The 27,944-nt window shown below is 53.4% G+C and overlaps 1 protein-coding gene across 3 annotated transcripts; it reads left to right on the plus strand.

The window, feature by feature from the left end:
• The first annotated feature begins 1,055 nt into the window (after nt 1-1,055).
• LHX6 (LIM homeobox 6) lies at nt 1,056-27,514 on the plus strand. 3 transcript variants are annotated; one of them, XM_050761888.1, is made up of 10 exons: nt 1,056-1,362; nt 2,535-2,606; nt 2,984-3,166; nt 3,845-3,966; nt 13,017-13,237; nt 15,936-16,036; nt 16,250-16,345; nt 16,538-16,712; nt 20,531-20,634; nt 25,298-27,514. In XM_050761888.1, the coding sequence occupies exons 1-10, from the start codon at nt 1,279-1,281 to the stop codon at nt 25,316-25,318; spliced, it is 1,179 nt and encodes a 392-aa protein (XP_050617845.1). In that variant the 5' UTR covers nt 1,056-1,278; the 3' UTR covers nt 25,319-27,514. The 3 variants fall into 3 exon arrangements, with proteins under 3 accessions (XP_050617845.1, XP_050617846.1, XP_050617847.1); XM_050761889.1 differs by lacking the exon at nt 20,531-20,634; XM_050761890.1 differs by lacking the exons at nt 1,056-1,362; nt 20,531-20,634 and adding an exon at nt 1,621-1,717.
• Nucleotides 27,515-27,944: the final 430 nt, after the last annotated feature.

Here is a 27,944-nt window from a genome sequence, read left to right on the forward strand (position 1 = left end):
ATGTGTGATGTAGTGAGGATGGGCTGTCACGGTGTCTGTAAGGCTAGATCTATGTCTGAGTGTGCTTATTTGATTTTAGAAGATGATGTATGTTTACATGTGTCTCTTTAGGCTCAGTTTGTATGTGGAGAAGGGGGCTGAGGCGCTAAGTGTCCGCTTGTGTATGCTGCAGGGTGTTAGTGTGTGTGAGGCTCCATCTTTGGGTTTGAAGATTCTGTGTCTGTGTGTCTGGGGGCAGTGTCTTCTGTCTAAATGCCTGGGCCTTCCTGCCTTCCCTACCATTCTCATTGTCAGTAGAACCCTAGAGAAGATGAGATGGGCATTAAACTGTGTGGTTAAGCAAATCCTGAAGGGAAGAGGGATGCGCCAGGCAATCCCTTCCAAGAGAATTCAGGAAAACTACCCTCCTGTCTCACCCAACCTGATCTCACTCAGTCCTTGGGAGCTGGTACACTGTCTGGTTCTTATGTAGCAGAGGTATCTGTGCAGGTATGTGAGGGTAAGTGTGGTGCCTCGTGCCTGTGTAAATGATGTGAACAGGTAATCGCTTGCATTAGTGTTTACACAAACGTACCAGGCATGGGATTGCATCAACACAGTATAACAACGTGTGACCTCCTACGGAATCTGTCTCCGCAGATGGTATGGCCATGGGTCCCTCCTGTACCTGTGAGTGGGGCAGTGTCTGAGAAAGATGGGTGCCCCTTGAGGGAGGGGCGGTAGTGAGAGCTGGGTGGATGTGTGCCCGCCGGTGCCTTTGTGTACCGGCGTGTCTCCGAGTCTCTCTGTCGGCAGCTCTGAGTTTCTGTGTATCTCTGTGTCTGTGTGCGCGTCTCTCTCTCTGGGTCTCTGCCTCGTCGTGTGTGTCTTGCTCTCCCTTAGCGGGGAGGGGATTGGTCACGCATGACTCATCTTGAACCGAGCGGGGCTCCAGCGGCAGGGCGGCCGCCGTTGCAGCTGGAGGGGGAGGAGGACGAGGAGGAGGGAGAGGAGGAGGAGGACTACCAGGAGAGGGAGGAGGAGAAGAAGGAGGGGGCGGGGGCCTCTCCAAGTTTGTCGGGACCTTCTTGCGAGGCAGCGGCGGCAGCAGCCAGGGAGGCCGGGGCTGCGCGCGGGCCGGAGGCTGGGGCTGGGGCCGGGGCCGGGCCCGGGGCGGCTGGGCCGGCGCCTCCGCTCTCCTCCTGTTCCTGCAGCAGCCTCTGCTCCCACTGCGGCTGTGGCCCCCCTTGGCGCAGCTCTCCGCGCTGCGCGCCCGCTGAGCCCGAGGTTCTCCGGCCCATGTACTGGAAGCATGAGAACGCCGCCCCGGCGCTGCCCGAGGGCTGCCGGCTGCCGGCCGAGGGCGGCCCCGCCACCGACCAGGTGAGCCGGCGAACGACTGGGTGAGCGGCCCGGGTCGGGGTCGGGTAGGGTAAGGGACCCAGCCGGGCCGAGCCGGGTGGCGGGCGGCTGCAGGAAGGAGGGGTACGAGGCTGAGCCTGTGAGTGTGTGCTTGTGAGTGTGCGAGCGCGCGCGAGCGAGGAGGGGGGGGGGGGGGTCGCGGAAAGCGGGAACACATTATGCAAATGTTGGAGGAATTTCTCAAAAAGCGATTTAGTAAAGACACAGGCGAATCAAGAGGAGGCGAGGCCGGTATTGTCCGTCTGAATAGGCGCTGATAGAGCCGATGCGCCGGGGGTTGTGCGGGCGCAGCGCTGAGAATCCCGACGCGGGGCAGGTCCTGGGCGCGCGGAGGGGCTGTAGGGTGCCTTTCCCTCCCCTTGAGCGCCTCTCTTTTCTCTTTTTGGTCCCGTTTCGCCCCCGATCTCGCTCCCCTTTTGCTCCGGGTTTCCCTCCGACTGGCCCTCGAAAGGCGCCTGAATCCTTGTCAATACCGCCGCTTCAATTTCGCGGCGCGTGTCAGGCGGGCGGGCGGGCGGGTGCTCACCGCGCTCGGGGTTTTATTTTCTCCAACCACCCTCCGCCCCTCACCCATCTCTTTTTTATTTTCTTTCTTTCTCTCTTTTCTCCTTTTTGCATTTTGTGCCGAGGGGAGAAGGGAGCGAGGAAGGGGGAGGGGTGGGTGGAGAGAGAAAAAATTCGATTTTTAATTACTACCATTAAAAAATCAAATTTGCAATTCTTTGGGCGGCCTGATGGATCTCACTGATTGACAGTTGGAATTGACACTCTGGCTACCTCTTATCTTGGGCATTCACGACAATTTCTAATTGCAGGTAGTTTGTGTGTGTGTGCGCGTGTTTTTTTTCCCCCCTCAGAGGCTTGGATTGCAAGGGAACTAAGCGATTACTTCAAGAGCCACGGGTTAAGTGCAGGGAGAGGGGGAGAGAGAGGGAAAAAATCCAATCCAAATTCAAATTGCTTCATTAGAGAGACACCGCTTTTGTGGGGAAGGGCTTTAAATGCCCACTACAAAGTTAGGACTCATTGTTCGGCGCCGGTTTATATAACAGGCGCGGGGAGGCGCTGGGCTCAGGCTGCGCGGAGCCAGTTCAGCAGCCGCCGCCGCCTGCGTTCCCTCCCCCCTCCCCCAGGTGATGGCCCAGCCAGGGTCCGGCTGCAAAGCGACCACCCGCTGTCTTGAAGGGACCGCGCCGCCCGCCATGGTGAGTCCGTTTGGCCCTGCCTGCGGTGCCCAGTCCTCCAGCGGCCCGGCCCTGGGGACCTGGCCAGGCTTTCCGGCCACGAACCGCTGCTCACGCTCTGGGGGACTCCCGGCGGGCGTCGCTCCCCTCTGAGCCTCGGTTTTCCGGCCGGGAATGTTGGCTTTAACTGTTGCTAGCACCCAGAATGCGCGTGTTAAAAGTTGGCGCCGTCCCTTCCTCTCCAATAGGCCCTTCCATCCCTGTCCTTCAGTCTACGGCGCATCGTCCCGGGGAGATTTCGTTGTCAATTGGTGTTCGGGGGCCCCAGATTTGTCTTCGAGGCAGCCCCAACTCTGGGTGCCCGGGTCAGCGCTCCTCTCTCCTCTCCCCCGCCGCAGGCGCAGTCTGACGCCGAGGCCCTGGCAGGAGCTCTGGACAAGGACGAGGGTCGGGCCTCCCCATGTACGCCCAGCACGCCATCTGTCTGTTCACCGCCCTCTGCCGCCTCCTCCGTGCCGTCTGCCGGCAAGAACATCTGCTCCAGCTGCGGCCTCGAGATCCTGGACCGGTATCTGCTCAAGGTGAGACAGGGGTAGGTGTTGAGTGCGTATTGTCGGGGCGTGGGACGCAGCACGGGAGACTGCAGGAAAGCACCGCAGGCGCCAGGTCCTCTTACTTACAAATCCTGGCTCCACGCCTGCCCAACTGTGAGGCTCTGGGCAAGACTTAGGGTCTTTTTTTTTTTTTTTTTTTTTTTTTTTGAGACGGAGTCTCGCTCTGTCGCCCAGGCTGGAGTGCAGTGGCCGGATCTCAGCTCACTGCAAGCTCCGCCTTTTGGGTTCACGCCATTCTCCTGCCTCAGCCTCCCGAGTAGCTGGGACTACAGGCGCCTGCCACCTCGCCCGGCTAGTTTTTTGTATTTTTTAGTAGAGACGGGGTTTCACCAGGTTAGACAGGATGGTCTCGATCTCCTGACCTTGTGATCCGCCCATCTCGGCCTCCCAAAGTGCTAGGATTACAGGCTTGAGCCACCGCGCCCGGCCGACTTAGGGTCTTGTCTGCACCCCCGGGTTCCGTCTGAAAAATAGGAAGAGCTTATTTCCATTTCCCTGAGTCTCAGTATTACGCAAGAAAAACAGGGGAATCGCATGCACCTTCTGAGCTTCAGCATCTCTGACTGCAAATGGGACCTGGGAGGCTGGGGCCCAGCGTGAACGAGGCCCGCGCTGAGCCGACCCCCGTCCCCGCCCCCTCCCCAGGTCAACAACCTCATCTGGCACGTGCGGTGCCTCGAGTGCTCCGTGTGTCGCACGTCGCTGAGGCAGCAGAACAGCTGCTACATCAAGAACAAGGAGATCTTCTGCAAGATGGACTACTTCAGGTAGGCTGCGGCCGCCGGGCCAGCAGTGTCGCAGAGGGCTGGCCCCGGGCGCATTCGGAGGCCACTTTTGCGGCATGTGGTCTCTCGCTCCAGAGCCCCGGCGTCCGGAGTGCACTTCCGTCGCGCAGCGCTGGCCCAGCCTGCCGGCGCGAACCCAGAGCTCCAGGCAGCGCGCTGGTGCCTGCACAGGTTCGCGCCCCCGATCTGCCTTCGGTCCTCGCGGTCCATTGGGTTTCGGTATCGTCTCTGGCTCTGTCTCGGGTCCTGCCTAAGTCTCAGGCTCCAGTTCCGACCTCGAGCGCCTCGGTGGAGCTCTGACGTCCCCAGCTCTGGTCGGGACCCACTCGGATCCTAGCCGTCATCTGGCTGCATTTCCAGTGCGCTCGGTCTTCGAGTTCCAACCCTACTTGGACATCAGTCATGCTGGGGTCTCTCCCAGGCTGGACGCTGAGCTGGGCTCCGGACTCTTGCCCTGGCTCTGACCCTGGCCCCGCTCTGGGTTCGGGTCTGGTCCAGCCCCAAGCACCAGCCCCGCAACAGTCTCAGATCCGATCCCATACCCAAGCGCCTCGTCCTGAATCCCAAACTCTGTCTCCAGTTCCATCTCAACTCATTCCCTGGCGTCACTGGAGTGTCACTGGAGAGTCTGGGGTCATGTGCGGGCCCCCGGCGCCTGTTCTAGTCCTAGCTTCGCTGTTGTTTTGGCCCAACTTTGGCCTCTCCAGGGTCTAGGCCTTGCCTTTGCGCCGCAGGGATGGGAAGTGGGAGAACCGGGCACCCAGAGCCCTGAGTGGGATTATCCCGGGCTGTGCTCCGCGTACTGCAGACCGCGTCCCAGCAGCCGACAGCAGCCTGGCGCATCCTTCTGTTCTGCTGTGTCTGGATCACTTGCCTGGGCCTCACTTCTAGCCATGAAGCCAAGACCTGACCTGATTATGGGGTCGAGGTCACTGCAGGGTCATGGTCTTGTCTGCTGATCCCAGTGGGAGGCATCAACCGGCCAGAGGCTTGTACCACCAGGCCTATGGGATCGGAGGAGAATGGTGGGGAACTGGTTCCTGAGAGGGATGCTTGTTTCCAAGTGCTTTCTCAAAAAGTGAAGAAAGCTGCTTCCCTATAACTACCCTTCAACCCACAGACATCTTTCCTATCCTTGCATAGGAAGACGTCATGGCTTCAGTCTTCCTGGCCAGACCCCTGCCCTAGAAAGAGCCTCTGGGAATCAGGGAATATGGTGGAAGATGATCTCCTCCTGTGCACTGGCACTGAGCCTCCAGGGATCTGGAAAGAGAAGATCTTGAGTCTAGGGGGAGGTTGGCAGCATTTGGGGCAAGGGTACTCTGAAGAAGCCATAGGAAGCATGGTTAAAGAGACAGACTCTTCCTTTATGGGATGGATGTGAAAGAGTGTGCAGCTGGGGTGGGGTGGGGATGGCTCAACCAGGTGGCCTAGGACTCGGTGTGCAAGGAGTGCCTGTGTGTCTGTATTGTCTGGGATCTGTGCAGTAGTGCTGGGGAAAGCATCACTGGGCAGGGTTGGGGGTGTGTGGATAGCATGTGTGTTCGTTTACGGACAAACATTCATCTCTTAGCTTCTGTGTGGGTGTCAAGAGTAGGTGTCTGTATGTGAATGTTGAGACTGTGTGTGTGCGTGTATGTGTGCGTGTGCATGCACGCAAAGTAGTGAGGACAGGATTACATCTGGACTAGCATCTGGAGGTGAGAGGGTGAGGTGAGGGGATTCTGAAATCCCATCATTCCACTCCACCGTCTCCTCTGAGGGGGTATTCCTGCGTAAGGGCCTCCACCCAGACACTGAGGGATGAAGAGGGTGTTATGAATGTATTTGTGAATCTGGATGGCTGTGTGTGTGTGTCTCTGTGTGTGTTTGTGTGTGTGTAGTCAGAAGGGGGTTAATGGTGTGTAACCAGAGTGTGATGTCTCCTCTCACTGTCCCATCTGACTACTGGTTTGGTCAGGACAGGAAATGGAGGTTACAGTCACTGTCTAGCCACCTCCCTGCTCTAGGCCTGACTCCAGTTAGTATAAAACATCCAGATGGGCTGGACACTGTGGCTCACGCCTGTAATCCCAGCACTTTGGGAGGCCAAGGCGGGTAGATCACAAGGTCAGGAGATCGAGATCTTCCTGGCCAACATGGTGAAACCTATCTGTACTAATAATACAAAATTAGCCGGGTGTGGTGGTATGTGCCTGTAATCCCAGCTACTCAGGAGGTTGAGGCAGGAGAATTGCTTGAACCCAGGAGGCGGCCATTGTGGTGAACCAAGATCACATCACTGCACTCCAACCTGGGTGACAGAGCGAGACTCTGTCTCAAAAAACAAACAAACATACATACAAAAAAACATGCTAGATGATGCTTGGGGGCTTCCTGGATTCCTCAGCTACTAAATTCAGGGTGCCAGCTTGGGAACCCCAGCAGAATGGTGTCTGGGCCTCTCCCATAGACTAAGGCACCACCAGGACACCTCTCCTGGCTCTCCTAACAATAGATTTGGCAGTCTTATTTGCTACTTGCCCAAATTTCTTTTCTGCTTCTTCAGCCTTAGCTCATGCCCATGCTGGACTGAGCCTCCTTGGATACTGTGCTTTACTAGACCTTGAAACTAGTCAAAACACGGATCCTGACTCCACTGTTGAGAGCCTCCCCTTATTCTGGAGTCCTCTTCCTACTGCAGTGGGGTAGAGTAGGGTGTGCAGCCACTGTGGGAAGAGGCAGGAGACTGGGCCCAGTCTGGCCAGTTGTGACCTTGGCAAGTTGCTAAATCTCTCCTCCCTTAGTTTGCCCTTTCCAAGGCTGTCTCCCAGAGCTGCCAAAGAGGCCATTCTTGGGGGAAGTCTCCATAAAGACTCCCTAAATGGCGGTTGGTATGAATGCCTCGATTATCACCATTGTCATCTTTGGCAGGGTGGATGCTGGGCACAAGCCCACGATGGCATTTCCCCACACAGCTTGAGGAGCAGAGCCTGCCTGGAGGGATGGGACTGGGCCATTTCTGGGCTGCAGGTTCTGAGCACTAATCTTTTTCCAATGACAAGAGCCCTGAAAGCAAAACTAAACCAGATTTCTGGTTAAGAAAATGGAGGCAGTAAAAGCTCACATTCCCTGGATTGAGAGTAGAATTGTGGCTCTTCTGATCATTTCTCTCCCTGCAGGCATAACCCATCCCTGGCAGCCCCACCTGTAACAAAAATAATAAAACCCACAAAAAGGGAAAGAAAAAGCCGGTCGAGTGCCAGGCAAGGACTATTATCTGCACTGCAATGCCGTCCAAGCTCTGGGTGGCTGCTGTGAGGAAGCTCTTCCTGGAGAGAGTGTGAATGGTGGTGTGGGAGGCAGAATTTTCCTCTAGGGAGCTGGGGCCCAGGGAGGGGTCACATGCTGAGATTCTCTAGGCTTCTGTTTCCTGAAGCCCAGGATCAAGAGTCTGGTAGGAGGTGGACTGGAGCACTCTGCCCAAAGTACGGAGAGCCCATGGTCCTCTAACCTCTGGTATTTTCCCCAGGGAAGAGGGTCACCTAGGTTCTATCCCCCACCTTGTCCCTCCTTGACATTATCTTATAGACCCTCCTTCAGTCTCCATTGGCAGAGCTAGCACTGGTGGTTCAGGGAATTAAAGGTTAGGAAGGAACTCCAAGTTCATCAGGGAGAGGGTCTGCAAAGCATAGAGGAGACAAGGAGGTCCAGAGCTGCTCCTGGCTCATTTGCATTGTTGGGAGAGGTTGGTTCTCATTGGCTCCGTGTCCTTGGCCAGGCCACTGGACTCTGTCTCAGTTTCTCCAATTCACACTCTAAACAGGATCCTTACCAGCCCTTGTGGGTTCAACCAGATCCCTACTTCCCCTTACTCCCTGAGATTCCCAGCAGGAAAAAAAATTACCACCAGAAAAATGTGATAGGACTCTTAATTTCTTCACCTTTTTGTTAAGACAATTTTTCTTTCTGTTTTCTTCCAAAAATGGAAGAAAATTCTGGAAGAAAAATAGTGCTCCTTTCTGGGACATTCACATTTCCCCTGCTACCAAAAACCACAGCCCCAGCTTCCCATACCTGCAGCTGCTGCCTTACAATAGAGCATGGCCCGATCTACAGTGCCCTCCTGGCTCCCTCAGCCTGCTGAAACATCATGCCCATTGTATAAGGGAGACTAATGTCCTGAGAAAGTGCCATTGCTTGCAGTCACACAGGACACCAGTCATCAGAATGTATGGAGTTCTTGTCTAAGCCAGGAACTGGGCTAACCCTTTACCTGCTTTATCTCATTTAATTCTCAGGTCCACCTTGTATGTATGATACTCTCATAATCCCACATTATGGTGGCATTGGGGTGGGATTGAGGAACTGAGACCCTGAGAGATGAGGTCACACGGCTAAGTGGTAGAGACTACATAAGCCCTACAGCGGCCTGGCTCCAACCATCCCTGCCCCTAAACACCCCCATACTCTTCTATAGGTGAGATATATCAGCCACCCATCTATGCATCATGGGGCCCCTCTCTGCTGATCCTAAGATTCCCCGCCCAGTTTGGTTGGCACACCCACTGTGTTTTCTGATGTGTGGCTCCCTGGGTGATCTTGCAACACTGGGGCAGGAGTGACTTCAGAGGCCTGTGAGTGGAGCACTTTTGTCAATATCAGGTCACTGTGGTCCCTGGCCCTCCTGCCTTCTGACAATGGGAGTGGGGAGTAAAGGGTTAACTGCATCCCCTCGTGTTTATGGGGGTGGAGGTTCACTGAGTGCCCTGGAGGCTAAAGTTCCTCTTCCTAGCTAGGCCCAAACGACTTCAGGCAAGCCCCCAGCCTTCTCTGGCCCTCCGCCTTGAGCCCAAGCTCTGTCGCGGGCTCCAGCGGGAGAACCCCACCCCCTCCCGCAGAGCGAGGGTCCCAGGGGAAGCTCGGAGCGGGAAGCGGCCCCCCACCGCGGCAGAGAGCGGCCCATCGGCGGCCAGCTGTTGGGGGACAGATGTTGGGGGAACTGAGAGGGGAGCTGGGGGAGGAGCCTCAGGGCCGGGACCTCCGAGAAGCGGTCGTTTTAACCTCTTAATTGCTGGTTCTGTTTTTTTTTTTTTCTTTCCCCCCTGGCGTCTTCCCCTACGGGTTTACCTGGAAGGGAAGGAGCAGAGAGAATACCTAGGGCTCCACCTCCAACCCACCTTGTTGGCCTCACAGGATCTAAGGCCTTCAAGAACGTCTTGAACCTAAAATAAGTGAACCCCTGTTTGAGTTTCGGCCTCTTGGCTCAATAGCTTGGTAACTAACATTGGCGTTTCCACTCTGAGGTTTGGTTTTCTTGTGCAGAAAAGGGGTAGCTTAACAGTGGAATAAGGGGTCGAGGTGAAACTCAGATGGGCTCTTTCGTTGAGGCTCATTCATCCAACAAATAATTACCAAGCGCTTACTAGATATCCAGCATAGTAGGCTGGGAAAGTGAGTCTGACTTGGTTAAGGGCGCAGAGCTCCCTTCGTACAACCACGAGTACCCAGATATCTCTGCTCTCCTTTCAGGGGGTAGAGGGCACTGCGGTGCGCGACGCCCACCTTACTCCTTTTAACAGTTGCCAGGATGAGCAGTATCTGTCGAACACCTCTCCATCCCCAAAGCGCCGTGGGTCCTTTGCATCTAGGCCCTTCATATGCCGGGATCCAGGGACGCGCAAGGCCCGGACCTCACAGCAAAGCTGGGGTGGCAGTAGACACACCCCCTAATCCCTTTGGCGCTCTGGTGGCAGTTCCTGCACATCTCTTTCTTGAAGTTTCGTTGTCTCCGCCGCCGATTTCGCTGTTTCTGGAATCCGGTGGCTCCGGCCTCTCAGCCCGCCTGGGAAGGAATGTCGTTTTGTCAGAGCCTGGATCGATAAGCTTTCTCGCGCCCTTCATGCTGGTGACTCCTGTCCTGGGTCGGGGACAAGCTGCAGGGCAGTCTGCAATGCAACCAAACCTACATAATCCGCCCTAACCCCACCTCAAGGTTCCAGCGCGAGGACAATTTCTTAAACTGGGCTGAGCCACGAGGAGCACAGGAGGATCCTAGAGCTGGGACAGCTTCCAGCATTTCGGGTGACACGCGGAGCATAAGAAAGTTGCTGAGAGGTCACTAGCGGCGCCTATCTCGGACCAAGGGTATGAGGACGCTGTGACCTACCTGTGTAGGCGCAGAACGGACTCGGGCGTCGGGGACTCGCGGGGCAGGAAGATCGCGGTGCGCAGAGAGTCTTTGACTCGTCCCTGGCCAAGGAGAAAGAATCCCACGAGCCAAGCGCACAGAAGGCTCAGCCGCTGTTGCCCAGCTTCTGATGGCCATGACCTTCCCTGCTCCGGCTCTTTCCGCTCCCTGAGGACGCACTCACCGCCTTCTCCAGGCGAGTGGGCCCTTGGCTCCGCGCGCTGGAGATTCCAGAATCAGCGGCCCGGAGTGAGGACGCGGCACTGCTAGACCAGCCCCGCTTCCTGTTCATGCATGCGGGATTCCGGCTTTCCTCATCGCCATGCCAGTTGCTCCGCAGGTTCTAGGTACTTCTTGCACTTTGGAGGAGGCCTCAACCCCAGCTCCATACTCTGTGGAGTTTCCGCAAACCACTCGCCAGCTCTGAACCTTCGATTCCTCGTATGAAAACCTGATGCCAGAGTCCCCACTTCACCGGGTTGCAACGAAACCGAGAGGGTGCAATGAAGGCGTTGCGCCCCAGGACCCCGGCTCGTAGTAAGGGCTCTGAGCGCGGCTGACCTCCCCCTCCTCCTGCAGCACACATAATCAGAAGCCAGCCTCCCCTCAGAGGCCAGAAAGTGCTCCCAATCCGGATACCACCAGCCCGGTGGCGGAACCCGGGGTCGGCCCTTCGGGGGGAGTAGGCTGGGTTGGGCAAAGCGGTTTCCTCTCCCCTTTACGGCGGGACGGGGAACAGAGACCGTGGGCTGGGCTGGGCTGGGCACTCCGCTGGGGAAGCCGCGCTTCCGAGGTCCGGAACCGCCTCCGCTTAGGGGAGCAGTGGACTAGACTAAGGTGCTCAGCGCCTCCTGAGGGGACCGCGCCGCCCTCGGAAGGGTCCTCTCGCGCTCCTTGTCGGAGACAGTAGGTAGGGTTGAGGTTGAGTCTGCGAGCGGAGACTGGCAGAAGCCTCTGGGCTCCTGCACTCAGTCCAAGCCAACGCTGTTTTTTTCAACCGACAGTTGCTTGAATTTGTCAAGGCAGGCAGGCTGTAACCAGAGCGTTTTTGCCGGACTGTTTCCTCCGTGCACACACAGACGATTCCGAATGCTCCCCCGGGTGGAGGGGTACTGGCCCTGGGGACGCAGAGGCAAATCTTCTTGGTTCCCCACCCGCAACCCCAGGCCCCCAAATCTAGGAAGGTAGAAGGGGTGGAAGGGAAGAGCCAGAAACGAAACATTTACAAACCAGTGTGGTCAGCGCTGAGAGAGCGGTGCAGGAGGCCGTGGGACTCTGGGGGAGGGTAGGTCAGTGCAAAGGCCTGGGGGTTGGAAAGTGCTTCAGAGGAGGCCATAAAGACCTGGGAGTGACCTTCCATTGTGGCTGACTGGGACACATGCCTGGATGGTGGGGCGGCATATCTTGAAGGTTAGGGAGGAGAAGGGCCTGAAGAGGATGTGGTCGCTGGGGTTTTGCAAACCCCAAGGGTTTTGGACCAGATCCTGAGGATAGAGTGGAGCCACCATAGGATTGTAAGCAAGGCAGAGACAGGATTTCATGTGCATGCTGGAAACTTTGCTGTGACTGCTCTGTGGAGGATGGCAGGGGCGAGATGGGGAAACAGGGAGACCCGGAGGAGGTTGACAGTGAGGACTGCATGATGGGAGCCTGGCCTAGGAGGGCAACAGTGGAGATGGTGAGAAGGAGATGGATCCCAGAGATACTTGGGAAACAGAACCAACAGCATTGATGATTGGCTGGAGGAGGGGTTGAGGAGAAAGAGGAGTGCATGATTATGATTTTCAAGCTTCAGGGGCTGGGTGAGTGGTGGCACCATTCTCTGAAACAGAGGGTGTACCGGAGGAAACAGGCTGCCAGGGTTGGGACAGAGTCATAGGTGGGTCATCCACTTTAAAGAACACACTTTCCTTGGTGCCCGGGGTCAGGCCCTGGGCTGACTTCTGGGATGGAGTAAACCAGACTCTGCTGCCTCCTGGAGGGGCTTCCAGTCTGGTGTTGGAGGCAGCTGCACCCAGATCGCCAGACTACAAAACCAGAAGGGAGAAGGAGAAGAGGTAGAATCAAGGAAGGCTTAAGGGGCAAGAAGACATTCGATCCAGACTTTTTTATTTTTGTCTTTTTAACATTTAGTATTATTAATAGAATGTCACAGGCTCCAGAGGGACTTGCTAGGTACTTAGCCAACTACAAAGCACTAAACAAACAGTAGAGTCATTGCTGTTGTCATCTAGTTCAGTGCAGGACAAGGAAAACGATAACTCAGAGTTAAACAGTTTGCCCAGGGTCACAAAGCCAGTAAGTGCTTATCTGTCTGTTCGTCTAAGAAACTGCACTTCTGTGCTGCTGGGGCTATAGCTTATATTCATCTCTGGAGTCAGGATGGCTAGGGTTCCTATCATTGCAAGCGGTGTGACCTCCTGCAAGTTACTTTACCTCTCTGGTCCCCATTTTCCTCACCTGCAAAATGAGGATTAATTGGGATAATCAATGTAAAACAATTAGAATCTTGCTGGGCAAGTGGTAAGTGCTCAATAACTTGCCTATTATTACTATTATTGTGTTTTTTCTAACTTGTGATGTATTTTTAACAAACAAATTAATATGCAAATATAAGTGACCATCATAGAAAATTTGGAAGATTCAGAAAAACACCAAGAAGAAAATAAAAATCACCCATCAGTTCACCTCCTAGGTGGGACTAGGTGTAGAGGGTTGGTGCGTCCAAGCTAAGGCTAATGCCTGAGCTGAAGACTTACAGGCGAGGAGCCTAGGGGCTGGCGGGCCATTGGGTGGTGGAAGTCAGGAGGAAGGTTGGCCTGTCTGAGTCTCGACACCCCGTGCCTGTCCTCTCGACCTGCAGCCGATTTGGGACCAAGTGCGCCCGGTGTGGCCGACAGATCTACGCCAGCGACTGGGTGAGGAGAGCTCGCGGCAACGCCTACCACCTGGCCTGCTTCGCCTGCTTCTCGTGCAAGCGCCAGCTGTCCACTGGTGAGGAGTTCGGCCTGGTGGAGGAGAAGGTGCTCTGCCGCATCCACTACGACACCATGATTGAGAATCTCAAGAGGGCCGCCGAGAACGGTACCCAACCTGCTCCGCCTGGCACCTCTGCCCCCAGCCCTTTCCCTCCCCACCCCACCCCAGCACCCCAGGAACCACCCACACTCCTCTATAGATTGGGCCTTCCCGGTATAGCCCCGCAGGCAGCGTAGGGGTGGGGCGGCGCACAGATCTTGCACTTCCGGCTCGATCTTTTGCTTGAAAATTAGAAGTCACTGCCCTCCTTTGCAACTATGTTTCCTTATCAGTAAAATGGCGTTAACGACAGAACACCTTCCCAAAGATAGACGAGCTGATGTGTTGTAAGGCCAGGAGGCACTCAGTGAACTCTAGAGATGGTTCTCATAACCGGGCAGCCTACTCCACGTTTGGACAGCTCTCATTGGCCCGGGGGCTGATCGCCTCCAGTTGCCCAGGACCAGGCTTGGGCCAGTCCTGGAGAGATGACTTGGCTCCCATTCTCCCAATTCCTATACTAGCAGCTCCAAGCTAGAGGTTTGAGGAGGGGTTTTCATCCCCCACCAGGGTCTCTAACTACAAGGGGAAAGGACCAGGTTTCTGAGTCTGGAGACCAGGCTCTCACATACTGTGTTGACATACGAAGTTTCCTTTTCTCTCTGGGCCTCAGTCCCCACATCTGTGCAAGACAGATACTGGACTAGAATAATCCCTAAATCTCTTCTGGCTCTGCCACTGTGATTCCCCAGATTGCCCAGGAACAAGATTCAGGTCTTTCAGGGATCCTGGGGACCAAGACACAGACGGGATGGAGCTGGGGAAAGGCAGTAATTGGCTGTGGGCAGAGGCAGGGACTCTTTCTCTAATTCCCCTGTTAGGGTCTGTGAAAGTTGCTAACTTCTCTGTAACAGGGATTATTTTATTTAATCCTTACAACAGCCCTAGGAAGTAGGTGGCACGTCCCCATTTTACAGAAGAAGAAACAGGATTTGCCAAAAGTTATATACTAGTAGATTTGCCTAGTTCCAAAGCCCAGCCTCTTAACTACCATACCATACCATACCATACCATACCATACCATACCATACCATACCACCTTGGCCCTAAGCTTTAGGGTACCTTAATCCCATCTCATAAAGCCAAGGAGGCTTCAGGGATGTTGCTGCCTCTGTTTTAGTTTCCCATCTAAAAAAACCAACACACCAATCCTTGCCCTGCCTGCTTTCCTGGGGGACATTAATACCACAGAGTGTCTGCCCAATCCCCAGTTCCTCTGGGGAGGAGTATGAACCACACTGCCTCAACTTCTAGGTCCCAGCCTGGGGACTAGTCAGGGACTGCCAGAGTGTTCCTGGCCATGGCCATAACAGGGCCATCATTTTCTCCTGCCAGGATCAGGACTAAGTGGGTCTAAGGGGCCATCTAGTGAACTTGGGTTTCACTTGCTGCCTGCTTATCTGCAGTGGTGGGCAATGAAATTATCTGCAGTGGTCAGCAAGTCAGCAGCAGAGCTGGGATGGAAACCCAGGAGTCAGAGCTTTCCCACACTGTGGTCCAACAGTGACCACAGGCTCCTTCCACACATGGTCCAACCAGGACCACCTGTAGTCACAGCCTTGCCAATTACATCCTAGCTCTCACAGCCACACCTGTCCACAGACTTAACATGCTGAGGAACTTGAAGGTTGGGGCTTCTGATGTCTCTTACTGATCACCCCTCAGTATTGGCTACTGTTTCACTTTTTAAACATAACACACACACACACACACAGACATTCATTGTAGAAAAATTAGAAAAGATGGTAAGCAAAAAGAAGAAAATAATGATTGCTCCAAATGCTGCCTCCTTCATATTTTAATGTGTATCTTTTCAGATTTTTTCCATGTATGTTACAGTGTTTGCTTTTTTCCTTCAACATAATTTTTTCCTAATTAAAAAATTACAATAAATTGTGAACAATGGTTATTTCTGAGTGCTGAAATTACTGGTGATTTTTATTTTCTTCTTTGTGCTCATGGAAATTTTCTAAGACTTTGAGGATATTCAGAACAATGAAGTATTAAAAATAAAATGGGAATATAGTTAGTGTTTTAGTATGATTGTAAAAGTAATATGAGTGGAAAGATAATATCTAACATATACTCCGGTTAACAAAATTCACCCTTAGAGAAGTAAGGCAACATATGCTTTTTAAAAAAAAAAACCTCAAAAGTTACAGGAATACTGAAAGTAAAAAGTTTCCATAATCACATTCCTGGAAAGTAAACCACTGTCAACACCTTGTTGTATATTCTTACAACCTTTTTTCCTTCCGCTCATTTGTACAAAATTAGGAGCATAGTTCCATTACTTGCTTGCATCCTATCTCCTCTAGCCTTTGGTTTCCCCCAGTTTCGCTAGGATGGAGCCCAGTTTGGGGCATTAGGGTCAGCTATCTTTCAGCTTCTAGTCGAAAGAGCCAGAGCAGGGGCTTTCCTTCTCTCCGAGCCTCAGTTTCCTCCCATGTATAAAGAGGTAACGCCACCTCTTCTCAGGGCTGTAAGACGTGGTCCAGTCGTGTAAGAAGTGTCCAGTACTGAGCGGACGCTGAGAAACCCCTTCCCCAAAGACTGAACTCAGGGACTAGGACCCTGGGATCCCCACTCCCAGCCAACTCCCGCTCCTCACCCTTCCAGGGACAAGCTCCCCCCACCCCCGTCCTTTCCAGGCTGCCACTAGAAGAGATGGGAACGCGTGGTCAGCCGCTTCTATCGCCCCCAGGGAACGGCCTCACGTTGGAGGGGGCAGTGCCCTCGGAACAGGACAGTCAACCCAAGCCGGCCAAGCGCGCGCGGACGTCCTTCACCGCGGAACAGCTGCAGGTACCGTGGCAAGCCGCGGGCGGCGGGGGCGTGGGCGGGGCCGAAAGTGGGCGGGGCCGAAAAGGTCTCCTGGCTCCACCCCTCTGCCCGGACCCGGGTGGCGGGGAGGGGCCGCAGCTGCCTGGGGCGTGGCCTGCGGGCTGGCGCCGCTGATTGGGCCGGGGTCTCGGAGTCTCCGCGTGCGGGCGCCTCACCGCCCTCCCCGCCCCGCAGGTTATGCAGGCGCAGTTCGCGCAGGACAACAACCCCGACGCTCAGACGCTGCAGAAGCTGGCGGACATGACTGGCCTCAGCCGGAGAGTCATCCAGGTGGGACGGGGTGGGCGGGGCCTGGGGACCGCGGGCACGCCCCGGAGCTCGTAGCTGGGCTCGGCGCGGAGGGTCGTGCGTGCACGTGGCCATCCTTCTCCAGGAGGCGACGAGGCGGTCCCGCTTGGGGTACCCTGGCGGCGCGTCCGACTCTTTTCAGCGAGGCTGAGGCTGCCGAGGCTGTCGTTCCAGGTGTGGTTTCAAAACTGCCGGGCGCGTCATAAAAAGCACACGCCGCAACACCCAGTGCCGCCCTCGGGGGCGCCCCCTTCCCGCCTTCCCTCCGCCCTGTCCGACGACATCCACTACACCCCGTTCAGCAGCCCCGAGCGGGCGCGCATGGTCACTCTGCACGGCTACATTGAGAGTAAGTAACCGCAGCGCCCGGAGCCGCTGGGCCTGCGGGGAGAGGGGGCAGAGGAGCGCGCGTGGGCGGCTGAGGCCGAGGTGTGGGGTGGGGGGCCTTGGGGAGCCTCGTGGGTGAAGAAGCGGGACCCGAAGTCATTTGGATCTAGGAGTTGGGGGAAGAGGGGTAAAATCTTCGGCTGTGCCTTGGTGGAGCGGAGTCCTTCGTAGAGGCAAGCGATTTAGCCATTCAAAAAATACTTTAAAAGCACCCAGTCTGTGCAGCCTGCGTTCTGGTGGGCATGGAAAAATAACTAGGCGTGTCGTTTTAAGTGGGATGATTTCTGTAGGAAAGGTGCTGGATGCAAGTGACTGGAGATGCTGCGGGGTGGAAGGGAAGGGGCTGGGCTGCCCCTCAGCAAGCAGAGACTGAAAGGATGGATAGGATTTAGTGAGGTACCTGAAGTGGGGGGAACGGAATGCACGCAGGCCCTGGCCCAGAAAGCATCGTGGCATGGGTGTGTTTTGGGGTGCAGAAGGCCACTGTGGTGGGAGTGTCCAGGGTGTGAGGCCTTTGGCAAGTCACCTAACCTCCTTGAGCCCTGGTTTCCTCATGTGTAACCTGGGATGTCAATAATGCCTGCCTCACAGGGTTGTGAGACACCATACATGCATTCAGTAGCTATATCTTTAGTGCCTTCTGTGTTCTTTGCACTGGCATACGACAGTGAACACAGTAGACCAAAGCTGCTGTGCTCCTGGGGCTTACTCCAGCGTGGGAGATGGTGGAGATGATAAAATCATAGGGAGGGAGCAGGCATGTCCGTGGCAGGGAGCACTGTGGTGGAGATGCAGGGGCAAGCGGGTCATGGTGAAGTGACTTGTGAGTGGGAACCTGGAGGAGTGAGGGAGGAGCCCCGGGGATTTCTGGAGAATGAGTGTTCAGTGCATCTGCTGCTGAGCAGGTGCCTATCACAGATTTGTCTTTCCCTTTGAAGTTATTCCCATCAATTGTTTCCTCCATGCTGAGCATGACCAAAAAATAGAAATGACTACGATGCCCACACACACAAATCCTCCCTTCTCTGGCTCCATGTAACAGGGAAAAAGAAGGGAAATCAGAGAGAGAACTGCTGCTTACTGACCATATGCCATATACTCTACTGACTGCGTCTCTAAACATCAGAGGCCACCATCTCCTTGAATAGATGAGGAAACCAAGGGCCCACTGTAAGTTAGTGGAAGCCTGTATGCCTTAATGATCAAGTGTGGGCTTTGGTGTCAGATTGCCAGGCTTCACATCCCAGCCCTGCCATTTACTAGCTGTGTGACAGTGGGTGAGTTTCTTAGCTTTCTTGAATACTCATTCCCTCATCTGTAAAAATGAGGATAATAAGAGTATCTCAAAGCAGTGTTCTGAGCATCAAATGAGGTAACCAATTGAAAGTGTTCAACATTCAGCAAGTGCTGCATAAGTATTGGCTGCTCTTGTGATGGTGGGAGTGGTTTTGGTTGGCAGAACTAGGAGTGCAGAGCCCTGTCTCCGCACTAGGCTGCCAGTTGGAAACCATGTCTCTATATAGTTCCATTTCTGAACTATCTGCTCAGTAGGAGTGACATTTTCCCCCTTTCTTTTCTAAACAATGACTATATTCAGGCTGCACAGAGCCTGTTAAAGGTGCCAAGGATCAGGAGCTCTATAAGTACCAGGGTTCTGAGCTACCTGGTAATACTTGGTGTAAAGTCAATAAGAAATCTAGATGATCCCTTTGGACTTGGGGCCATGATTTCCAGAGTCCCCGCCCAAGACTCTATCCGTACACTCTGTTGACCAAACTTAGATCTGTCTTTGATGCTTAGAGAAGAGGCTGAGGTGCCCTCTCCTCTTACCCTTGTGGTGGAACTCAGCTTGGGGAAGAAGAGGTTGGGGGTGTGTGCACCTGCACCTCTTGCTGCATGACTGACTGAGAGTCACCACAGCAGTTTGCTCTATGGTAAACTATAGTCATGGAGTTGTGAATTTTCTGAAGCCTTGAGCTGGGAAGCTAATGAAAGTGTTAGAACCAGACCCCAGAAAAATGAGTTTTTCTGTAGAGTTTGCTCTGCAGTTAACTAAAGTCACAGAATACTGAGTTTCCTGGAGGCTTCGAGCTTGGAATCTGATAAAAGCTTTGGAACCAGACGCAGAAAAATGCAGATGTACATACATTTTCCAAGTAATCTGAAGTTGTATATGGACTCCTTGAACACCCCAGGTGAAGAACTCCCAATTTCATGTAACTTCTTTATTCTACAAATGGGAGAACTGTGGCTCAGAAGGGAACAGTGACTTGTCCTGGTTTATATATCAGTTGTAAGTGTCTCTACAATGCCCTTTCCCTGTGACCAAAGAGAATGAAGCCTAAAGAAGAGACCAGCAATGGACTTCTCTGCTGTATTGATAAACAGGCTGAAGCATGAGAAATTTGGATCCGACCCAAAGGTGGACTTTCCCCAACAGTTTTAGATGTTGGAATATGGTATGGAAATTCATTCAGCAAATACTTAAGAGTACTTACTAAATGCCATGCCTCACTCTAGGTGCTGGAAATCCACAAAGATCTAGAATCTAGAAAACAGACAAAAAATCCTGCCCTCATGGAGCTTGCATTCTAGTTGGCAAAGACAGATAATATAAAATAAATAATAAAAATATGCAGTAAGCCAGGCTGGGCATGGTGGCTCATGCCTGTAATCCCAGCACTTTGGGAGGCTGAGGCGGGCAGATCACTTGAGGTCAGGAGTTCGAGACCAGCCTGGCGAATATGGTGAAACCCCCTCTATACCAAAAAAACAAAAATTAGCTGAGTGTGATGGCGCATGCCTGTAGTCCCAGCTACTTGGGAGGCTAAGGTGGGAGAATCACTTGAACCCAGGAGGCAGAGGTTGTAGCGAGCAGTGATGATGCCGCTGCCCTCCAGCCTGGGTGACAGAGTGAGACTCTGTCTCAAAAAAAAAAAAAATGCAGTTAAGTCGGATGATAAGTGCTAAGGAAATAAAATAAAGCGGGGAGGAAGACAGGGAGGGTAGGGGGTAGATGTTGGTGTTGGTTGCAGTTATAAAGAGAGCGGTGACATATGAGTACACAGTCCTCTAAGAGGCATGGGTAAAGTCATGGTGATACCTAAGAGATACAAACTTACTGAGGGAGGGTGTGAATAGATGGGGCACAGCCTTGCTTGCAGGGCCTGAATAGGCAGGGTACAGCCTTGCTTGTGTGTGCATGAATATGAAAGCACATATTTATTTAGGAGTGTTTATCAGTGAGCTAGATGCTTATACCTCACTATCACATAGCTTTTCATAAACTATAAAGAGCATCACAACTGGCCGGGCGCGGTGGCTCACTCCTGTAATTTCAGCACTTTGGGAGGCCAAGGCGGGCGGATCATGAGAACAGGAGATCGAGACCATCCTGGCTAACATGGTGAAACCCCGTCTCTACTAAAAGTACAAAATATTAGCCGGGCGTGGTGGTGGGCGCCTGTAGTCCCAGCTACTCGGGAGGCTGAGGCAGGAGAATGGCGTGAACCCGGGAGGCAGAGCTTGCAGTGAGCCAAGATCGTGCCACTGCACTCCAGCCTGAGTGACAAGGTGAGACTCTGTCTCAAAAAAAAAAAAAAAAAAAAAAAAAAAAAAAAGGCATCACAACCAATCCTACTGAAATCTTGCCCAGGGTTACCCAGGAGGTAAGTGGCAGAGATGAAACTGGTTTCAGGGCTCCAGTTTGCAGAGCTCGGGGCAGGTGGGATCCTGTGTGTAGCCTGGGGGATGAGCTCCAAGGCATCCTCTCGTCCACAGGTCAGGTACAGTGCGGGCAGGTGCACTGCCGGCTGCCTTACACCGCACCCCCCGTCCACCTCAAAGCCGATATGGATGGGCCGCTCTCCAACCGGGGTGAGAAGGTAAATGGAGCCAGGTTGGGTCTGGTGGGTCAGAGCCACCCTGTCGGGGATGGGCTTCTGGCGGCATCCCCTGTTAACAATTTGGTACCATGCTGCCCTTCTCTGTCTCAGATTTGTGAATTTCCTTTACTCAAGCTTTGAGATTCCAGGGAGGGCTTATATCACTCATCACCCTACTTCCCATCATCTCACTGGTTCCTCCTTTTCGTTCTTGTCTGTTGGGAGTGAATATCCTGAGCTGATGGGGCTCAGGGATAGCTGGCCAGCCAGTGACCTTGGTCAACTGGCAGGGCCTCCTCTGTGGAGCCAGGATTTCTGGTTGTCTCAGGCTTTAGGAAAAAGGGTGCTTAGCTGTCCCCATTCCAGGGCTTCAAGGTATTGTTTCTGAAGCACTGCAACCCTTTGTTTAAACTTGCCCATAGTACAGATGAAGGTGAATGGAGCTGCTCTGTGAAACCATGGAGAGAGGAGGAGCCTCACTTCCCTCCCAGCTCCAAGACACCTCACAGTTAGCCTTGAAAGCCAGTGCTCTCAGACAACCCTTTCATTTTAGAAATGGGAATATTGAGGCCCAGATAGCTCAAAGTCAGAGACTGGCTGAGAACCTTGCTTTTTTTTTGTTTTCTTTGACAGAGTTTCACTCTTATCGCCTAGGCTGGAGTGCAATGGCACAATCTTGACTCACTGCAACCTGCGCCTCCTGGGTTCAAGCGATTCTCCTGCCTCAGCCTCCCGAAGGAGCTGGGATTACAGGCATCTGCCACCACGCCCAGCTATTTTTTTTTTTTTTTTTTTTTTTTGTATTTTTAGTAGAGATGGGGTTTCGCCATGTAGGCCAGGCTGGTCTTGAACTCCTGACCTCAGGTGATCCACCCACCTCAGCCTCCCAAAGTGCTGGGATTACAGGCATGAGCCACCGAGCCTGGCCGAACCTTGCATTTTTTAATTCACTTGTTTATTTGGAGACATTTCCTATGTCCTGTCTGTGCCCAGCATCCCTGAGTCTGTTGCCAGGAGTGGAAATGAGTAAAGTGTGGTCCCTGCCCTTGAGGAGGCCAGAGTCTGGAGGGGGAGGCAGATCCCAACAGTTACAATACAGTGTGACAGGGGAAGCCATGGGAGCTGGGGAGGGGGAGGGGGGCAAAGGAGAGAGGCAGGGAAGACTTCCCAGAGGAGGCAACCTCTAAGGCCAGGCCTGAAAGCTGAGGCATCAGGGAAGGCATGAGACACCAGAGCTCTCAGGGAACCCTGAGCCATTCAGCATTGTTGGCAGGCACATCTGGGAGGATGACAGGAGGAAAGCAAGAGCCTTGAGGCTGCCAGGTGGAAGAGTCTATATTTTATCCTGCGGCAGTGTGGGGTCCTGGAGGGCCTGTTGCAGAAACATCACTGTAGCAGTCTTCGGAGACTGCTGGGTTGGAGGACACCCAGTAGGAGGCAGGGAACCCTGTAGGTCAGTGGGTGTGGCAGTCCTGAGGGAGAGGGTCAGAGCATTAGGGCTGGAGTCAGGAGCCCTCCAGTTCAGCAGATCCCAGTCTTGGTGTGCTCAGAATCACCTGGGCAGAGATTCCTAAGCCTCGCTCTCAGAGAGTCTGATGGGGTGGTATATAGGGATTTGCGTGTGTAATACTCAGCCTGTGTGATTCTAATGGGCAGCCGGGGTGGGGACCGCTCCTTTAGGATGGTACTTCTGGCTCGGCCTCCTGATTGAGCTCAGTACACCTAGTATGTACTGAGCTCTCTGTGCCGGGCACCACAGGAGAATGTGTATGGTGTGGAGGTACAGACAGCCTTGGACAGATACATTTGTAAGTAAATGGTAGTGCCTAACGCAAAATCCCGCAGAATCTGTAATGAGTGAGCATGCTCCAGGAACATCATTGCCGCTGAGACTGTCACATTCACAGGAAGAGCTGCTGTTTGCTGAGCTCCTTCTGTTCAAGGCAGCTACTTGTCACATGGCATCTGGTTCACACCTCACAGCCACTTTGTGGACATAGAGATGGCCTTCTCATTGTAAAGAGATAAACAGATTCAGAGAGGTGACATGACTTGTGCAGGGATGCAGTGAGTTTGTCGGACTCTGAAGTCTGCGTGGTTCAGTAATTGCTTCCTTTTGTGCAGCGCTTTACTGTGTACACAGCCCTCTCTCCGAACTCATCCTTCATAGTCTCCCTGGGAGGATGATTGTGATGACCTCCATTTCATACTTGCAGAACCTGAGGCTCAGACAGAGCAGTGCTCATCCAGAATCACAATGTGAGCATGGGCCGAACTGGCCTGGATCCTACAGCCACCTGCCCCAGAGCTGTCCCTTCCTGTGGGAGGGGATTCATCCTATTAGACCTGGCTCTGGGACTGCAGAAGTGAGCCGACATGATCCCTGACCTCAGGGAGCTTGTGGCTTAGCACGGGATTTGGGCAGCTACATTGCAGGGGAATGGGCAGCTGGAGTAGGCGAGAAACATGACCTTAGAGGACCCAGAAGAGGGGGAGGTGAGCTCTAGGGGAAAGACAGGGGACAAGAAGAAGGGCATTCCACATCAAGAGAACAGCATGTGCAAAGGCCCAGAGCATGGAGGAGTTTGGGTCGGAGGGGACCCCGGGGGGTGTTCAGTATGGCTGAAGTCCAGGGAAGTGGGGAGAGCCGATGGGGGCCACAGAACAAAGGATCATCGAGAGAGGGTCTTGGACATTATATGGAGGGCAGGGAGTGGGCCCTGGAGGTGCAGAGGGCTGGGCTCAGTGCTTGGAGAGGAGCCTTTGCCTCCTGGTTGCTCGGCTAAGCTTGTGGTTCTGTTTCGTTTAGCCTGGGGGATAAGCCACGCTGGGGGCTGTCAGTTTTGGCTATAGACAGTTTCTGGCCTCTGGTTTTGGCTGCTGAGCCAGAGTTTTCCCTTGCTGGGCTGTGTCCCCAACTTTGCATCCAGAAAGTCTGCATGAAAGTGTCTCTCCCTCCTTTGTGACCTTCTGTCCTCTCACTGTCAGGCCTTTCTGCCAGCTCCTAGGGACTTTTCTTAACCACAACTCTTCAGATTCCTGGGGCTTGGTGGGTGGCAGAGTGTGGGATGTGTGTGGCCAGCACAGAATTGCCTGGGCTTTCTTCCAAGTCCCTCCAGGCCTGAGCCTGCCTAGCTGTGAGGAGACTCAGTGTCTCCCTGGGGCTGGCCCCTGAACCCACTCATCTAGACCACCACTGGCCTGGCCTGGAGAACAGTGCTCTGAGCACTCAGGGGAGCATCCCCTGCCTCCACTGCATCATCATTTGGTGCCTGTGAGGTTCCAGATCCATATTTCTTCCTAGTTATGTCCCCTGATCCCACAAATTCAACACTTGGAAAGTTCTCAGAAATCAGGGCCAAGCTGTCATTGATCAGTGGAGGAGACAGGCCCATGGAGGGGAAGGGTCCTACCAGGGTCACCACTCTTGAGAGAGCTTCTCTTAATAAGGGCTAACAGCCAGGCATCCTGGAGTCCAAAATGGAGCAGTGGCCAGGATGGGGAAGGAATGCCCACCCTGGCCACTCTGGATTTAGGCCAACTCGGAATCCCAGCTCTGCCACCTCCTTCCTGTGAGATCTGGGAATGCAATTAGTTTCTCTGAGCTGCAGTTTCTACATCTGCAAACTGGGGATAATAATAGTTCCTACTCCCTAGGGTTGCTGCAGAGAGTAAATGCATAATGTGTGTAAAGAGCCCAGCACAGAGCCTGGTACACAGAAAATGCTCCCTAGGTGTTGGTTATGATCATGATCACTATTATGGAGATCATCATCATTGCTTTCCTCCATCACCTCCTTGTGATAACCAATTCTGGGCAAGTAACATTCCTGATCAGAAAGGGAACAGCCATGTGGTCATGCCCACCAGATGCCCCTCACACTTTACTGTGAAATGACACATCGCCATTAACCAGCCAGCCAGTGATCCTTGACCTGAACTTCAGGGAACTGGCTGTGTCAGCAGCAGTGAGATGTCAACCAAGTGCTAGAGGCAGGAGTGGAAGGGGGAGACGGACAGACAGTCCTGATCTCCCACGGTATATTGGGTGCCCAGCATGTCTGAGCCACGCAGTTCTAGGCTTCGTGCATGTGAAGATTAAGCGCATGTGAAGTGCTTAGCCCATGGCCCGGTGGGTAATAAGCAGTCAGCCACTACGGTCACGGTGACTTTGGAGAGGTAGAGGCAATGTGCTTTGGTAGGGAGAGCTTGCTGTGGGCCAGGCCTGGCCTCCAGTGCCAGGTCCTCTTCCTCGCCGTGTGCCCATGGGCTCACTTGCTTCCACCTCTTTGAGCCTGAGTGCCCTCCCTGTAAAATAGAATGTTGGAACTCCCTCACAGGGCTGTGGTGCAGCTTCCATGAAATCAGGCACGGAAGGTGCAGGGTGAAATGCCCAGAAGGCTTTTGCTGCTGCTGTTGTATCTCATTGAATCTCTCTGATTCTCAGAGACAGATTTTGTCATCCTTGTTTTAAAGGTGAGGAAACAAGCTCAGAGAGGTGAAGTGAGTTGCCCAAGGTCCCACAGCAAGTCAGCTGACAGAGCCAGGATTTAAACTCAGATCTGGGCCCTGAGTCCACCCTTCTTCTCTGTGAGGTTCTCTGGGGGGCGGCAGGGTGGGGCAGGCCCCCAGCTCAGCCACCTCCCATGCCCTCCTCTTGCAGGTCATCCTTTTTCAGTACTAACGCTGCCGGCACTTCCGCATCTGCCCGTGGGCGCCCCACAGCTGCCCCTCAGCCGCTGAGATCCAGTGTCCAAGCTGCGGCCAGGAATCCACCCACCTCCGCATCCACCCCCGTCCACCATCCTGCCCACCACCAGGTCGGTTCCTGAGGCCTGGCCTTTCCCTCTCCTGCTGAGAACCAGAACCCACCAGGAGCACCACAGAGTCCTCCTTTTGGAAGGCAGAACTCCCTGAAATCTGGAATCAGGGTGGAAACAGCCTGCTTTTCCCATTTAAACAGGAGTCCTCTTCAACTTCAGCTGATTACAATAGCAAAAGGCGGAATTGAGTTGTGCGACGCCAACGGCCTTCTAATTTACAGGTTCCCCCCCCCCACATTGGCCTTTATTTACTACTTCCTTGGAACCATCTCTGAATTCTGAATAGCTGACAACCCCCAATGTTATCCACTCTGTTGCTTTTGTCTGGAAAACTCTACAGTGTTTGTGGGATGTCCCCAAAGGAAAGCTATGTTCTAATTTTATCATTTCCATCTGTCTGGTTATGTCAAGTTAATTCAGAAAGAGAAGAGACAGTGACCAACCCTGAGAGGCCCAATAGGGCAGAGATGGAGGCCTGCCCAGACTAGGAGGCAGGGGGGATAGACAGGGAATGGGGAGAAGAAACACCCCCACTGGTTTGGAAATCAAGGAGAGGGCGGTGACATATTGGACCAGAAGAGGCACTAGCCATTTTAAGGAGAGGAAAGAGAAAACTCTGGGGTCAGGGAGAGACCCTACCCCTACCTAATTATCCAACGTATATGTAGGAAACATAGCAGAGATGGTATTCGATCTGTGCCATGACTCTTCTAAATGTTTGGACAGGTTAGAGTTGGGGACCCCTGTTGGCTACTTGTTGACCTCTCATAGTGGTGCTTGGGCCAGGTCTTCTCGATGGAAGGGGGATCCCTCATGGGGGAAAGGGAACAGAGCCCAGTGAAATAGTAGTCAGAATGTTAACCCTGGATCCATCTCTAAGTAGAGAGAGGGTACCCATTGCCTAGGTGAGAGTGCCAAGCTCAGGATTCCAACTGGCACCTCTGAGCTTCCCCACCAATACTTCCTGGAGCCAGCCCCACCCACCCCTGAGAACAGAGGCCAGTCACAGCTGCATAACATCCATCCTGCTACAACTCTTCCACCCCAAACAAAAGGGCTCAGGCTACACATGACCATGATTTATGTTTTCAGGGGATGCCCATTTGTCCCAAGCTTATCCTGTAATTCTAGAACTACCTGGTGTCCTGATGCATTTTCCACTAGAGGTTACTAATCAGCATGTTTTAGCCCAAGTCTGCCTTCCTCCTGTGGTTAACTTGTTATGTTGCTTTTGGAAGGAGACTCTAGGACAGGGAAAGCAAGTTCATGGTACATATGCAGCCGTTGTCTCTGTTTTTACCCATGGCAGACGTTGCTAATCAATGGCAGCTCTATCTCACTAAGTCTGGATAAGGTTTCAGAGTTCAAATGCTTGAAGTTGGCACTTAAAATGAAAGCCTATATGTCATTTTTGCTCTGGGATCTACAGGCGGGCTAGGCACAGGTGCAGCCCAAGAAGGGAACCTGCTTCCTCTCCCTTCCAAAGATGGTGACAGCTGACTGAGGGCAAAGAACAGGCACCACTCAGAACGTGGTGAGTACAGCTCAGCTCAGCACTCAGCCAGTGGTAACTTGTGCCCAGCGCTGTGCTAGGCGCTGACATTAACAGGAGCAACCAGGGCCAAATCCCTGGCCTTGGGGAGCTCAAATCTTTCCTTTGATTTTTGCTCCTGATCATCAAGGCCCCAGTGGCAACCGTGTGGTAAGTGGCCAGCCAAGCCCTGCCCAGGGTCACCCAACACCCACTCTGCCTTGAGCCTCTCCTCAGGGTCTATTCCTTGCGTGGATTATGTGGTCGTAGCATGTTACAGTTCAAACATGTCTCCACTACCCTGTTAAGAGCAGCCTGGGAACGTACAGGCCATCAAGACTATTTATTTAAATACAAAAAAAAAAAAAAAAAAAGGGGGAAAACACACACACAGAGAAAAAAATTGTAAGCACTTTTTTTGTAAAACCAATGTCTGTTTTGTTACATACCTTTCATGTCGTGCTTTGTAAATGTCTTATTTGTGTAATAAAGTTAATGCAAGTAGAAGTGCTGGCACTGAAATCCAGAACATGATGGGATTCCATGTCTTTCCTGCTCTCTGGTGAAGGGCTTAGGTCCCTGGCTCCCAGAATACGTGCGCTGCTGGACAGTGTAATCCTCCTTCCTGGGAAACTGGTACTATTTCCCAGTTAGTAAACAATGCATTGTAGAGGCCTGATGATGGATTTCTTCTCTAAGTACTCAGTCACACCTGCTTCTTATCTAAGCTTTGGAGGGAATCAGGCTGCTTGATGCCCTCCGTTCCAGTCTCTGAACACACACTCTCTACTGGACCCCGCGCTGGCTCTGCACTCTCAGAAAAGGCTCCCAGCCAGACCCTGCCCTGGAGGAGCTCTCGGTCTGGCAAATACTGTGAGAGCCAAGGGGGTGGGTATTAGAGCTGGATCGTAGCAGACGAGAAGGTCACAGAATAGGTAAGCAAGAGGGTGGGGCAG

Source organism: Macaca thibetana, chromosome 15 (genome assembly GCF_024542745.1).
Source record: "Macaca thibetana thibetana isolate TM-01 chromosome 15, ASM2454274v1, whole genome shotgun sequence".
Classification (NCBI taxonomy): domain Eukaryota; kingdom Metazoa; phylum Chordata; class Mammalia; order Primates; family Cercopithecidae; genus Macaca; species Macaca thibetana.